Source organism: Salarias fasciatus, chromosome 6 (assembly GCF_902148845.1).
Source record: "Salarias fasciatus chromosome 6, fSalaFa1.1, whole genome shotgun sequence".
Lineage (NCBI taxonomy): Eukaryota > Metazoa > Chordata > Actinopteri > Blenniiformes > Blenniidae > Salarias > Salarias fasciatus.
In genome coordinates this window covers 18,919,077-18,934,890 of record NC_043750.1, presented here as the reverse complement: position 1 = coordinate 18,934,890, position 15,814 = coordinate 18,919,077, and the positions used below count along the sequence as shown (strand labels likewise).

The following is a 15,814-nucleotide window of genomic DNA, read 5'->3' as shown; positions in this document are numbered from 1 at the left end:
AAGAAGCGTTCCTGTCTCAGACCAAACAGCTGCTGACACACACTGGGTGAGAGGAAGGTTTCATCTGATGCAGCTGGAACAGTTTTGAATAAAATAGCACCTAATTTAGCAGGTTTTAAACTAAAACTCTGCACCACATCATGGTGTATTTATGTCAGTTTACTTTTGCCAGAAGCGTTCACCACTTTACTCACAATTAACACAGCAGAGCAGGTGTTGGTTTAGTGTGTGTTTGTGTGTGTGACTGTGGCTGCTGACGCTCATATTGCTTTTGCAAAAACAGGTCAGAGGAGGTAGGTTTTCTCACACACTGAATTCATGTAAGCAAATGAGTTGAAGGTTTTTTGAGGGGAAAATTCTAAATCAAGAAGCCAACATTGTAAAAAAAAAAAAGCGACCCTTTAAAAGATTTTCTGATCACAATGATTTTAAGGGGAAACTGTGTAACAGAGTGTTTTTGTCAAATAACTTCTACTAAATCCACAGCTCACACTGCAGTTGTACAGTGGTGTGTGTGTGTGTGAGAGAGAGACATGCATGTGCTTTTTCCTAAAACGTCTTTGAGGAAGTGTATTTTTTTTTCTCTTTCATCAAACAAGTTTGCTAAATATATTCTTTACTGTCCTTGTGTAATTTAAAGTAAATCGGAGGTCGACGCCTGTTAGCCTGACAGGTGTTTCAGGTGGTTTCTGTTTTACAGTTCACATATAAAAAGTGCTTGTTATGAACTCCTGCTAGACTCAGACCAGTTAAAATGTGCTCAGGTAAAATAACCTTCACCTTATTCTCTAAAGTTTCACTACTCTTCACGTAAAATGCACTAAAACTAGTAAATATGTGCTCGTGCATGTGAATCACTCTGCGGGTTTACAAAAACAGGTATGAAAAAGGGGGAGAACAGTGGGTGTGGCAAGGGTGTTTTTGTTCCCTCTTTTTGTTTCAACAGTTCTTTCACAAGCTGAACGCTCGATTCAAGCGTAAAACAAAAAGAAAACACAAATGATGTTCAGAAAATGGAGAAAATGTCTTCTTCAATCATAATAGTAGTGCAAAAATCTTCAGTAAACTCAAAAACCTCCGTCTTGTTGTCAACAGAAGGTCAATGTACCCTTTCCAACATTTCAAGTTGGCGTCATTAAAGGTTATAGGAAGTCCGCTGCTGCCCTCTTGTGGCAGTAGCAGCTCTCACTGTGTTTCATGCAGACTACTGGATCCACTATTATGGTTTATGTTGGATGTGAAATGAAAAAATAAAAGGCATTTATTTTGGAACTTATTTTTTTTAAGACGAAATGTGATCAAAACAGTCAATTCAATAGAGTATATAGAGTTAAACGCGCTCCAGCAGTCGATATGTACAATAATTTATTTTGCTGATGTGAGATTTTTTTAGAATGCTTTTCTTGAGTATTTAGTTGCCTCTCGCTTCATTTGAAGTCCATCTCTCAATGTATTTGTATTGGAATTTTTTTCTTAAAATTTTAGTTTTTTAAGCTCTATGATAGTTGTACCTTTGGCATCAAGACAGTCCAACATCATTCGCAAATATGTTCCAGACAATACTTATTTTGGCACTAAATTTAGTTGATTTGAAAACAGTGCATTTTTAAGTTTTCTTTTTAACTTATAGGCTCTTAATTTCCTCACAGTTTGGATGCATGACCGTTGATCAGAGGCGAAGCGTGGGTCTCAGTACAGAGGGGGTGGAGCATTCTCGGGCTCTTGTGACAGTAATTTTACCATTCAAACAATCCCTCATCCTACCATCAAACAACACACTAACGCTCACTTTTATTGAGCCAAGCAAACCTATATGGCTCAGAAAGCAGAATAAAAGTCACAAACCAGTTCACAAACTTGTTCTGAAGAACAAACACACATACGCACGCACGCACACACACACAAATGCAGCCTGACAGCTGTCAATCCCAGAGCGTAGCTGTCCATGGTGCTGAAAATTCAGATCGAAACTCACGGGCTGAATCTGTACCATCTTTGATACAGCTTAAATATAAAATGAACACAACTGGTCTAAAATTACACAATCTATTCAGATAGATATAGGTACAGCTATCTATATCTTTTGGAATTCACGTATATTAGAAAAAAATAGACTCGGTGGTCTCTTATAGTTGAGGGCAACACAAGGCACATTCAAATAGCCAGGTGTTTAAGACCACGGCATTCTGATAAAGATAATATTTTTGAAGGTTTCACTGACTCACCAGTGGCTCCGATGTTAGGTTTTGGGTGGTACCGCTAGCGGCTAGCATAGTGTTTAGCATACTGTTTAACTTCCCTCCAAAGAGTTCAGATCAAGTGCAAAAGAAAAACCTGGCTAATACCGCACAGCCAATCAGCGCTGGCTTACAGCTCTGATGCATTAATGGACAGTCGTAATGTAAGAATTGGCAAATTGGAGCCCACAATCATATGCGTATACCTTCTCGCACACAGTGCACATTTTATTATAATAATTTATTTCCGATTAAATGTGAACACATCACATGAAACGGGGCCCTATGACCTTGTGGGCCCTGGGGCGACCGCCCCCTTCCCCTTGCACCCACTCTGGCTCCGCTACAGCCGTTGATGAAGGAGGTTAAAAATCAGTCATTAAAAATCTGATTTTTAAGCAGTCTGGATTATTGCAAATATCACACGAGTGGGATCTTATGCTCACAACCCAAAATATGTTTTTGTTGCTAATAGAAGCTGACAGAGCTGAAGATGCTGAGACTTTCATTTGACAGTGAGCAGGATGGACTGGAACTGAACAGAGGTGACAGCTAATGCAGAGCAGCTCAGAGATAAAACTCAGTACAGTTTGAGATGGTTTGGACATGTGCTGAGGAGAGATAGTGGATATAATGGATAAAGGATGTTAGTGATGGAGCTGCCAGACCGGAGGAAAACATGAAGGCATCAGAGGAGATTTGTGGATGTAGAGGAGGAAGGTTGGTTGACAGTTGAAAAAGAGACATTTACCGACTCCTGTTGATAATAGCCGGTACTATTTTCTTTTCAAATATTAAATGTGTCTGTATATTTTCTCAAACCAAAAGGCCTAGTCAGTGTAAATATAGAGGCGTTTTTTTTTTCAATTTGCGGGTGTTCCACAATTTAAATATTGGGAGAAACAATAACAGATAACGAGCTGGAGGTGGAGATAAAACAACCTACAGATCTGTAATGACTCTTGCACTGGTAATGTGCCGGATCCATTGTTTTTGTGCATTTCGATGCGTTCTGATGTGAACATGCACAGACATGTTGTGCATGCTGCAGGTGCTGTTCATGTGTTCATATGTGTTGTTTTTTTTTCACGGCACTGTGAGCTGACACCTGGCAGACCCTCGGTGTGTGTATGTGTGTGTGTGTGTGTGTGTGTGTGTGTGTGTGTGTGCGCGCGCGCGCGCGTGTGCGTGTGTGCGCGGCTGTTGCTGGGAGCTCCGGCCAATCAAAGGCGCAGAGCGGCTGGAGGAGCATGACATCATGCACGGCGCCGTCCGCCTCCGCTACAACTCCGCGCGCGTGCAACACCTTCGCCTCTTACTACCGACGGCTCCTCCGTCCCCACCGGCGGCGCTCCGTGCCGTCAACCGGAGGCCCTAGCAGCGAAGCCTGGGAGGGGCATCCGTCCGTGTGAAGGGGCGGGCGGGAGGGAGGGAGGGAGGCGGGAATGGCGGATGTGGAGGATGCGGTGTGTGTGGAGCGGGACGGCGCTGATGGGGGCGTAGCGGAGTGACTCCCCAGCTCTCCGTCTTCTCTGTGTAGCTTGGTTCCCCGCGTCTCGCCATGGATCCAGAGAAAACGCTGACTTTCTGCCACGGGCTGCAGGCTGAGGAGGTAACGCACTGCACGCACACACACACACACACACACACACACGTATACACACACTGCTGTCAACAGCTGGGCTCGGCTGGCTCCGCAGAGCATCATGCCTCTGTGGCCTCGGCCTGTCACTGTGGCGTTTTTGACCCTGCAGTGCATCCTCGATGCTGCTGCAAGTGTTTCTGCACCTCTGCAGCAGATGTTTAGCGCTCAGTGAAGTCCGCCAGGTTTGGAGGAGAATTCTGTCTGCAGTGCTGTGGTCAATAGTTCAGGAGTATAAAACCTTCCACTGCATTGGCACTGCGTATGCACACAAAATAATCAGAAAAATCAAGTATTCTTTGTTTTAACAGGGCAACAGAGGTGCATATTGAACTCTTGTCAGAATATATCTGAATATTGCCATATGCTTTATGTGATTATGCTGAAATTTTGGTGTTTTAAATGTGAGTTGTGAAAACTGTCCAACAAACTTGTTGTCATGCAGCAATGATTTAGCCTTAATTTGCAAACTGAATATTATAATACATCTTATAATATCTCTGACTTGTCCACTGAGAAGATTGTTTCCGTCTCTGCTTCATGTCCAGTGAAGTCCTTATAGTAATGGTAAACATGAGTTGTCACATTGGAGAAGCTGTCTCTTTCCACTTGAGTGGCGGCGCAGTAAGTTGAGCCTTAAATCTGTGTGAGATATAATGTTTGTGTAGTCCTTCACCGCCCATGCTGACCCCTGCTCCTTTATCCTTTAGCTTCTTATGAGAAGCTCTATGGAAACCTTTGGGGACCTCTGGGTGGTTGGAGGTTTTTTTCTGTGGTCTTTGAGGAAGCCTGAATAACTTCAGTTCACACTCCTGTCCTTGTTCTTGGTGCCGGGTGGTGGGCTCACCACAGGAACTCAACTTGACATTATTTGTGACGGAGCGTTTCCCCTCTTGACTCTGACAGGCAGCAAATTCACTGCTTCAGGATGTGGGAACCTGCAGCAGGACCTGCCTGTGTGAGCGTGTCACTCAGCACTGGGAGACAAACACCTTTCTCAGGGCTGATATTTCCTCCTGCAGAGAGGTGCTGTGGTGAACAATCTCCTCTCACAGTGAGAATGTCCTCATCAAATCTGGGTTTGGCTTGGGGCCTAGTAGAGTTTGCATGTTTTCCTGTGCATGTGTATAGGTACATTTCAGTTTGACAGGTGACTTTAAATCCCCCATAGCTTTAAATGTGAGTGTTTGACTACTGGTGACCCATCCAAGTATAGTTGTAGATGGTTGTAGAGAGCAGAAAATTTATTGATTTTGGTTCAGAAATACACATCCTCTTAGATGCACCTTCTGATCTTTAGATTTTCCATGAGGAATAAAGCCTACTTCCAATTTTTGTGAACAATGCTCTGCAGTAAATGACAGGTCCCCTTTTAAGACATCAAATATTAAAATAATCACACAGCTTTTGAAACAGGTTTTTCCTTTTTAGATAAATTTCTGTCAGCATTCATGCGTACGTCTGGCTGAAAATTTTGATTTGTCTGTCTGTCTCTCCCCCAGCAAGCTGTAGCGCCAGTTGCCTGCTCGGAGCTCCCAGCCTGTCCTTGGTTACATGTTGTTCTTTACGACTGTTATTAATTTATTGCGTTATGCAAAGATAATGAAGTGGATGCAGCAGGTGCCTGGTTCACACACTACAGCGCAGTTGTTTGTATTAAAATAAATAGCATTAAAGAACGAGTGTGTTTCTGTCAGCCGTCCAGCTCTTGTTGATGCCGCGTATGCCATCGAATTTCGCCTGGCTGACATTGGTGGTTGTGATTCAGAACACGCAAACGGTGCAGTCCGGGGCCAACGCCGTTCCCGGAACTGGCCACACGAGCATTTGTTAACAAAAGAGTTCTCATTTACATGGCTGCAGGTTCAGTGTGCGACGACCCACTGAACCCCCCCTAGTGTATTCACATTGTTTCTACAGTGACAGCACATCCTGCACACACACACACACACTCTCCACACTGCTCTCACACTGTCAGCAGGCCTGCTGCAGCTTCATTCTGGCGTAAGTGACACTCACAATTACATTCTTATGACACACATGTACGTACGGTATCTTTACAATTGTAATGATGGTTTTTTTTGGCACACTTTGTCATCTGTTAAACAGAACAGAAAATAAGTTGAGGTTCAGTATGACAGATTAATAAATGCCATTGGATGGACTGGTGATCTGTCCGGTGTGTGAATTAGCCATAATGTATATTTTTCTCCCTGAATTCTTGTTGATTAAACTGTTAAAAAAAATAAAACAGCAGAGCAATCAGGAAGACGGGTTGCAACCTGATGATTTTATATATTCAGTTTAGAAAGCGCACATGTGTATTTTAGTAAGAATCGAAGAGTAAATGACCGGCAGAGCTTTTCTGAAGGTGTTGAGGAATTGCTTTCCTGTGTTTGCTCTCTTGTCTTGTAAAGTAGTAATGGGTTTTGTGAGAAAGCTGCTGACCTTCTACTCTCCTTGAAAGGCTGGATTCTTCCAGCTCGTGGTTTCAGACCTTCATCGGCTTCTCTGTTTAACAGCTCTGCCTTTTCACTGTTTCCATCTCCATCATATCAGGTGTCTGTACAGCGCCACGCTAACCATGCTATGTCTGTTTTGTTTTTTCCCAGATGACTATGTCCCTGCAGGGGCTGGCTGCAACCGAAGATGCCACGGTAGGAATTTCAATCTTTAACCACAACTGAGCATTTGGCACATTCCAGCAGATAACATGAGACATTGTCCACATGGGTGAAATGCCTCAAAGCCTTCTCCTCCGTGTTGCTATGACAATGCATAGCTACTTGTTTGCACTTTTGAGTCTCGTGTGTGGTAACTATGTACATAACAGATTTAGCAACCTCTTCCTGCTGCTTTATTATGGTGGGTTTTTTTTTTTTTGGTTTTGTCCGAGAGCATCTGAGCTCTTTTAGAGTTTTCTCCTCAAGCATTCGATTCTATTGACTTTAATGATGTGTCTGTTTCAATAGTGTCTATGCGGTTTCGTCCTTGCTTTAGCTGGATGTGTGGTTTAGAATTTATGAAAGCATTGTCGTTTCTTCTTTTAGGTGCCTGTGAAGCAGATTGACATGAGCACAATTAACAAGGTGGGAGATGTTTTGCACTCAGTCTGAACCTGTCGCTCCCATCACATATACTGCCATGCCTCTTTTATTCCTAAAGGAAGTCTTTCTAATAGCGTAAAGTGGGTTCATCACAGTTGATGAGTCCAGATTGCTGTTGGCTGTGCCTGACAGTGGCTTCATTTCCTCTGTGGTTACGCCGTCTCGTGTCCACTAGGTGGTGAAGCAGCCTGGGAGTTCAGGCAGCCAGCCTGTCGTCAGTCCCAAGTATTGTCCTGGAGTGAACAACAGTCCCGGTTACCTGTGTGAGACGGGACACTGCTGCGGAGAGACGGGCTGCTGCACCTACTATTACGAACTCTGGTGTGAGTCAACCAGCTTCAGCTTCACTCTGGATCTTACCAACAGGAAAACGATGGCAGGTTTTCAGATAGTGGTTGGTTTCTTTGCTTAATTACAAAATGGGATGGGAGGGAGCTCCAGCATATGCAGACAGGTAACAGTGTAGTAGATGTGATGATGTGGAATTAGAGAAATATTTATTGCCAAATATATTTACTCTGTCAGGAAGATGGGAAACAAATATTCATCATTCCAACCACGACTCCTTCAGATAATCTTTTTTAATAAGATACAATAACCCCCCCAACCCACAGGGCTTTCTTGCCAAACTTTCTTATTTAATATTAAAAATATCTTATTGTCATTGTTTATACTTGCTATATTGATTCAAGTGGCTTGTTAGATGTTTTAATTTGCAATACCGTTTTAATGTTGTTATATAGCCTGGTATACTGGTTTAAGTCTTACACATTATAATATTTATTGCTGCATCATAAATTTAGGAAAAGACTGGACTTTTTCTGACTTTCTCTGCTCTGTTACTTGATATTGTTATTGTTAAGTGTTCAACTAGATCTACCTTTAAACAGAAATACCCTTACACAAGAAGGGCATGCCAAAGAGCATGTTGATCACGAGAGCTGCCGATGAAACTTTTTTTAAATATTCCTTTTTTATTTCATGCTTGTAGTTTCCTATTTTCGTCAGTGACTGTGATCTCTGCCACTTAAACAGATGTTGCAAACAGATGCAAATTCAGGGAATAAACTTAAGCATACAGGTGTGCTTTGTAAAGTGGGTAATTAAAAGAAGAAAAACACTGATATATAATGGAACAATAGCAGATTAAAGCTACTCAATTTGCCTTTATTGAGCAGTGTCTGTATGAATAACCCAATAGGGCTCAATATATAATTTGACAAGACGAGATGGCTTTAGTTTCTTGATGATGTTGGTTTTGTGTGTTGTTCTGTCTTCCTGCAGGGTTCTGGCTGTTGTGGACGGTGCTGATCCTGTTCAGCTGTTTCTGTGCGTACCGCCACCGTCGAGCCAAGCTGAGGATCCAGCAGCAGCAGAGGCAGAGAGAAATCAATCTGATCGCTTACAATGGAGCCTGTAACTACCCGTCCTCAATGCTGGACCTCAGTATGTGCATTTTGCTTTCAGGAAATATTATTACATAGAAAGAATGGCGATCACGTTTAAAATTACACAAAGCTTTTTCTTATTTGATTTGAAATCTTTTGAACAGGGTTCTATTTGTCATGGAAACAGAATCAAGCCTACATTCAGTCACAAATATAAAAGTTTCGCCCGCTGCGTTTTAAACTAAACGTCTGTTACTGTCATATTAAACTGAAAAAAGGAAGTAGGCATGACTACAGCAGTGAAGTTTTTTCTGTTATTAGCGTCGATTCACAGAAATGTTTTTCAACCCAAAAAATGAAAACGTTCTACAGAGCTTTAAATTGAAAGAGAAACTACGCCACACTTTTTTTTTTTTTTTACTCAAAATTGGCAACACAGGCTCTCAAATGCTACAAAAAAGGTTTTGCATGTTTGAACAGTAAGATATTCCAGCGACAGTTTGGTTCCATTCAGATTGGAATCTCATTACAACAAACACAATACGATTCTTTCAGATGAATTTTCACATTTCATGTGAACATGTGCTCCCATTGTGTTCGTCCGTCTCCGACACAGCTTCGTCTTCTTCAGAGCCGCAGGTCGCTGGAGCCAATCCCAGCCGACTGTGGGTAAAGGCAGGGTTCACCTTGAGCAGGTCACCAGCGCGTCGCAGGGCCGACAGAGAGAGACAGACAGCCACAGACTCACATTCATTACTGCAGGGAATGTAGAGTCACCAATCACCCTCACATACATGTTTCATAAGAAACGGAACTTTATGTTCGTCCCCAAAACTATTCATTTCTTTTGAAAGGGAATAAAAATGTTATTTTTGTGCTGGGATATTTGAATATAAACTACCAAATCATTTTTTTAAAACAGCTAAACACTGGATTCTGCAAATATTACACAACAAATGCATCATATTCTATAATTTTCTTGGGTGAATGTCTTTTGCAGAATTGTGTCAGATTATTTTTTCTAACAGGGATGTACAGCAGAGAGCTTTGGCTGCTCCGGCAGTTCATGTCAGCGAACTCAGCTGCTGTTTATTTAGGTTTTCTCAGTCGTTTGCATCTGATCTGATGCTTCTTTTATCGCAGGTTTCCTGGCTTCATTCAAGTTGCCCTCCTATGAGGAGGTGGCTGCTCAGCCCAGCACTCCTCCTCCGCCTTACAGCTCTGTCTTTGCCCTGCAGGGGAGTACCACGGGGGGTCCCAGCACCTCTTATCCCCACCATCACCACCACCGTCACCCCTGCCCTCCTTATCTGGGCCCCGGCCCCAGTGGCCTGACCTCCTCGCAGAGCTCTGACAACTACACCAGCTGCTCCTGTGAGTCCTGCTCCCTCACCTCTCCGTCCAGCACCTCCTTCTCTGTCCAGGTGACAGACGAGACGTACGACAGCAGCCGCGTGTCCACGCCCAGCGACGCGGGAGGCGACTTCGCCGTAACGCCGAGGGCCGGGGCCGCCTTCGCGCCGATACCGTCCCCGCCCCTCCTGTCAGCCCAGGTCCCCCACGACGTTATCCCGGCGGCCGCCCCGGACGTCATACCCGTGCAGAGATGCTCCTCAAACTGCAGCGAAGGAGGCTCGCCCCCGGCTCCGGCCCCGCCCCTTTCTCTCTCTTTACATAGTCGCCCTTCGCGCCTCCCGCTGTCCCCCCTGATCCTGCTGTCCCCCTGTCCCCCCGGTCAGGCCCGCCCCTCCGCCCCTTCAGATCCACTGGGAGCAATGGCTGCTGGGAAAGGAGCGGAAGAGACCTTGGTGGTTAGAAAAACACCCTCCCCACCCGAACAGGCCGCCCTGTCGAAACGAGAGGAGGAAGAGGACGAAGACGAGGACGAGGAGGATCACTTCCGGCATCGCCGGCTGACGGGCGACTCCGGCATCGAGGTGTGCCGCTGCCACGTGAAGAGGGAGGACTGCGAGGGGGAGGAGCTGCGGAAGAAGCACTCTGACGAAGGAGGGAAGGAGGACGAAGGAGTGCACGACAGCGACGACTGCTCGCTCAGAGCGAAGGCCCACGGCCCGCCGCCGCGCCAGCAGAGGCACAGGGCCGGCGAGGCCGTCGTCACCGTGGAGTCCTCGTAAGATCACGGCCGCAGCGAAGAGTGGCACCAGGAGAGAGATCTGATGGTTCTCTGTCGGATCGAGGCTAGTAAGTGAAAAGCGGAATCACTGAAGAAAAGTCTTGCAGCTGTTGCTCCTGACGGCCGGACGCAGGGGAGACAGAGCCAGGCCTGCAGCTCTTTGGAAACTCCCCGAAAAAACAGATCCCAGAAAGATTATCCCAGTTTACACTGAGTTTATTGTGGCTTTCAGGAAGCCATTTCTTGAAAATACTTAGAACTGTCACTAATTAAACACCATTTTATCCGACATGCGCTGCACGATAGACGAACTCACTGTTACTGTTTCCAAACTCTTTCTCTCTCCTTCCTGTTTCAGCAACTTCTTTTCTCAAAGTAGCATTTTAGTTCCCTAAAAAAAAGAACCTGTGAATCATGAGAACATTCACAATATGTGGGGAAAAATAAGGTGTGTGTTTTTTGGATGCTTACATTCTTGACGAAATGACTAGAGTTTGATCGAAAACACGCGTTGTTCTCTCTCTGTATTTTGAAATGATTTGAGTAGAACAACCTGAGAAGCAAAGTTGGTGTAAATTTGACAACAAGCTGACATATACAACAAGTAACATCATGATAAAATATTCCTTTAATTCTTCAAGTGTTACTATAAAAAAGGGGGGAAGCCTTTCATCTCATACCAGGCAGCTCAGTCCCCGAACCACACGACTGTTTATTCCTATCAGGCCATTTCCTGAACCCGGTGGATAAAATCTTTGCAGAGTGAAATCACCGAGCGATTGATTAACAGATCCAAACTACACTTGTTTGGATCATTATATTCCTCACCCAGAGGCTGTTATCTTTTGAAGAACTCACAAATGTCAGGCTTTGAAGTATTGAAAGATGACGTTACCTTGTTGTTGCTGGATGTTTTTTTTTTCTGCCTTCTCCCCTCAGTTCATGAGTGGACGTGACGAAAAGGCCACTCCTTTGATTGATCCAGTGCGTCAATGTTTTATACAAGTGTCTTATGTTGCTACCTTAACGATAAAAGAGGGTGTAAACATAGATTTAAAAGTGTGGGTGGCAAAGCTTTACAGTTGATATTGTGGTCATAAATTGATGTTTCAGACTGTTACATGAATATACTGTATAACGACACAACTGTTTGGATTTCATAGGTTTTATGATCGTTGCCGTTTTTTTTGTTTTTTTCCAAGGCAATCTGATCCCCTCACAGGCCGACTGTTGTGTTTTTATAAGACATACACCTGAAGTCTGACCCCCTCGCAGGTAATGAATGTAAAAGGTTATGCATTGCAACAAAAAACAAAATACACTTACACGCTGTTTACGGTGAACTTTTAAGCGCGAGATGCTTAAACTGAAAAGCGTCTTTGAAATAATTGTGTCCAAAAGGGCGGCGAGGCAACACAAGCCTGCCGGGCGCAGGCTTTCGGTGGACGCTGTGGAAGTGCCCGTTTTAGTGTTGATGATGAGCAACGCTGGTTAAACGCTGACCAGTCAGTCAGCGTTGAGAGTCTTTTATGAATGTGGCGAAACCTGTCGTCACTTCAGAGCTTTGCTGAGTTTAACTTGAATGTATCTGGTTGGTTGATGTATAATCACTGGTCGAAGCTCGTGTGCAGCGTTTGTACAGCGTTTGTCGTCGTTGCCTCAGTGGATGCGAGTGCGAATCTCTGATTTAACTGAGCAAATCGAAGGATTAAGTGAGCTCCATTCCTCTGTGGGAATACCGCACTTGTCCTCTCTTGTAATTAAATGTTGTGACAAGTTACACTTGAGGTTAAAGCCAGCGGCGAAGGAGAATGTATCGGCTTATACCTGAACATCTCAGCTGTCTGGTTATCTGGCAGACAAGAGGTCACCGTGCGGTTTCTTTAGTCTGAAAGCTTTCAAATAATTTATAGTTATGAAGGCAGAAAACTCATAAATACCTTCATTTGTCAAGGACAAATCATATCTGTTCATTTATGTGGCTGAACATTAGTCGAAGGACTGTGTGAAGTTTGCGATGGAGCTTTTTGCTTTTTTGCTTTTTTTTCTTTTGAAGGTTATTTCAACATCCTCTCTTTTGAAGCTCATGTGTAGTGACTCACCGGAGTTTCTCTCTGAGGGTCGGCGCTCCGACGGAGGCTTTTCATCCTCTGAACACAAACGATAAACACAGCATGTAAAATATGAGCTCTTCACACCAAAAAGGTCATTTTTCACCTCTTAAACATATGTTGTAAATGGTGCCTGGATGAAATCATGTTTTCTGTCTTCAACAGTTTACTCCTGATGCGAGTGTGTGTGTGTGTATGTGTGGGCACGTGCGTGCGTGCATTTGTGTGAATATTCTTTTTAATGTGAATAGTTGTTAATGAAATGAGAAAATTGTTTTCTAACCGTGCTTAGCAGTCTCTTTCTAAAATATAGGCAGTATATGTGAGACTTGCAAAAATAGTATTTAGCAATAGTATTGACACTTATCAAGTGTTGTGGACAAAAAAAAAAAAAAAAGAAGAAGACATTTACCTCTTTATTACTGATCCGTGAGCTGTGCTGGGCAGAGACCCGTGATTGTACAAACACAGCATTTTGAATGCCTTTGGCTTAAGATTTCTCCCAAGTGCAAACACAGACGATCTGGTTCTACCTTCACAGCAGTGTTTTGTCTCCTGTGTTTCAATCTTCTTTGATTTTCAGAGCAAAGTTGATGAAAATCTCCGGACTGTTCTTTCTATCTCGATACAAATAGGCTTTCTATTCAGTGTATGTCATGAAATTTATAATACAGTTTAAAATTGCATTTTGATTTGAAGAAAAGTTTGACGATAAGTGATCCTAAGTTTAAAAAAATATATATACTTTTCATTTTATTTGCATAAAATAATGGCAACATTTTAACATATTGTTTTTCAAAAGTGTGAAGAGCCTGAGACGTGATCAAAATTTTAGGAGTTTTCCCAAAAAGCTGGGAGAATGTGTAAAATTTAGCTGAAGAAAACAGGATTCCTTAATTTTCAAATCTAAAAAAAGTGATTCCATTCACAATAACAGATGAACAACTTATCAAATGTTGAAAGTAAACATATTTTACCATTTTATTGAACAGGTAATTGATTTTAAATTGGATGGCATCTCAAAAGCATTAGGTCATGCATGTTAGTGCTTTGTGTCACACGGGTTTTTATTAGGACTGACAATGCAGAAAATATCTAACAAATTGAAGTTGATGGATATTAAATGAATAAAATTAGATTTTTTAAATTAGGTTATTAGTTATTTAGATTTAGTCTGTTAAATGAAAAAAATTACTCACTCCAATAACAAATGTGTCTCTGAGCATCCTAAGTTAAGCTATTTGTTATTTATCACAGGGAAAAATTTGAAGAGAAGCTCTGATTTGAATTTAGTGACGCTGCACTGGAGGCAGAAACTGAGGCTGATTTGATGGAGATTTCATATTGCCGCCAAACTTCTCCGAGTTCGGTGTATATAGGACACGTTTCTTCTGTTTTGAAATGTCAGCAGCTATTATGTACAGAACAAAACGCCCAAACTCTACCCTCAATGCCACTGCAGGCCCCCGGCCTGATACCAGACTGTTACCTCGCTCGAGCTTTGACTGCAAAGGACTGTTTACTTCTCCTTCTGAAGATAGTATCTACTCTATATTTGTACTGATTTTATTTTGTAATGCAAAGAATTGAAAAAAAAAATTGGAAAATGAGCCCACATTGGTTACAGCTTAACTACTTTGCCAGGAGAGAGACAGGAAACAAAACTAAACCACATCCAGACTGTTTATGTCGCCTCTCACTCCTGCAGCTCCGAGACAGCAGAATATATAGCGCTATCTAAACGTGACTGTATGTGGAATATTTCAGATTAATATTACGGCAACATGTTGTGTACTTTGAGGGTATCTTTGTGTAACTCTTACCTGCAGCTCTTCAGTGTGTTAAACGCATGTGTGAGAGAATTATTGTCAGCTGTGTTGTGTTGTTAAAAATCACCGTCGCTTATTATTAGGCCACAGTTGACTGTAGGTGGTATTTGCCAACATATTTGTCAATATAAATATCCAAACACGTTTATGTCTATCAAGTTGATTTTGTATCTTGGTGTGTAGGGTAGACATTTCTGATGCACAGTTAAATATAAAGTCCAAACAATGAAATTGGCTCTTATTTTGAAACATTTGGTTGCACATTACTTGAGGTGACATTTGGGATTTTTTTTTTTTCCTTCATCTTGAGTTTTTATTTATAATCATCACATTGATTCTGCAGCAACACATCTTCCAACAGAAGCTGTGGATTTTGTGTCTTAATAAATGTGCTACCAATACACACATGTGTGTGTCTTTCTTTCTCTTTTCCCTGTTTTTTTTGGTTATTGTGGTGCAAACAGCAGACTTTATCATCCGGCATCTTGTCTAACTTTTATTGAGGCAGAGGATGAGCTGAAATCTCCCACTTATGTGTATCTGTGGCAGCGAGTGACTCATTATGTGGCACTCACTCTGAAAGCTTTCAAGAGCTCGATAAGCTGGAGAAATGTGCATCCTTGCTGAGCTGACAGTTGGATGTATCAGCAGCGACAATCAGAGCAACGCCAACATGAGAACACAGATCGTCCTGTGTTGTGGTACATGCTTGTAATTCATCACCTGCTGATGGTGTTCACCTTGAGAAAAAAAGACTATTTGCTCTCATTCTTCCTCTCATACACACAATAAAAAAATGTCTGGTGCGATCATGAAATATTTTTTTTATCCCCGTATGTTATAAAATGAAAATATTTTTTTTATTCTAGGAACAAATCTCTGAGTGTAACAGTGGAGTGTGTTATCTGTTTCCCAGGTCGGGGATAACATGCTTCTAACACCGTCATTTTTTTGACTACACTCTCTGCTTCTGTACTCTCGAATCACTTTACACTCTATTGACTTTCAGTGTCTTGCACAAGGAAACGCAGACATAAGGACAGAGTGAGATGGGGGAATTAAACCGCCAACCACTCAAGGTGGCCTCGACTGCACTGAGCTTCGGTTTGACTTTTCCTCATAATTTGTGAGTTGTGTATGTTCAGGGATACATACATCTGATCTAAAGACCCTCATCCTGCAACACAATCTAATATAAATATGGAGGAAGCATTGTTAGTATGGAACTGTGAGTAAATTCCACTGTGATGTCTTGTGTATATTAATTATATTGATTATTGCGAGCCTTATATGTTAACAGTGACCAAGGTGCCACTGAGAGGATGATCAGAGGACGATAAAAGGAGTAATCACTGACTGCACTGAG

General features: G+C 42.6%; 1 protein-coding gene across 1 annotated transcript; it reads left to right on the top strand.

The window, feature by feature from the left end:
- Positions 1-3,767: 3,767 nt before the first annotated feature.
- Positions 3,768-10,509, top strand: LOC115389766 (WW domain binding protein 1-like). The gene is made up of 6 exons (XM_030093344.1): positions 3,768-3,849; positions 6,492-6,536; positions 6,930-6,968; positions 7,162-7,309; positions 8,271-8,432; positions 9,518-10,509. Exons 1-6 carry the CDS (start codon positions 3,799-3,801, stop codon positions 10,507-10,509), a joined length of 1,437 nt encoding a protein of 478 aa, XP_029949204.1. The 5' UTR covers positions 3,768-3,798.
- The last annotated feature ends 5,305 nt before the right edge of the window (positions 10,510-15,814 follow it).

What these genes read in the sequence shown, in the direction of transcription:
- LOC115389766 (XM_030093344.1), top strand. Translation starts at nt 3,799, where the DNA reads ATGGATCCAGAGAAAACGCTGACTTTCTGCCACGGGCTGCAGGCTGAG. An exon ending in ACGGGCTGCAGGCTGAGGAG is followed by an intron (nt 3,850 to 6,491) that starts GTAACGCACTGC and finishes GTTTTTTCCCAG; the next exon opens with ATGACTATGTCCCTGCAGGG. An exon ending in GTCCTCAATGCTGGACCTCA is followed by an intron (nt 8,433 to 9,517) that starts GTATGTGCATTT and finishes CTTTTATCGCAG; the next exon opens with GTTTCCTGGCTTCATTCAAG.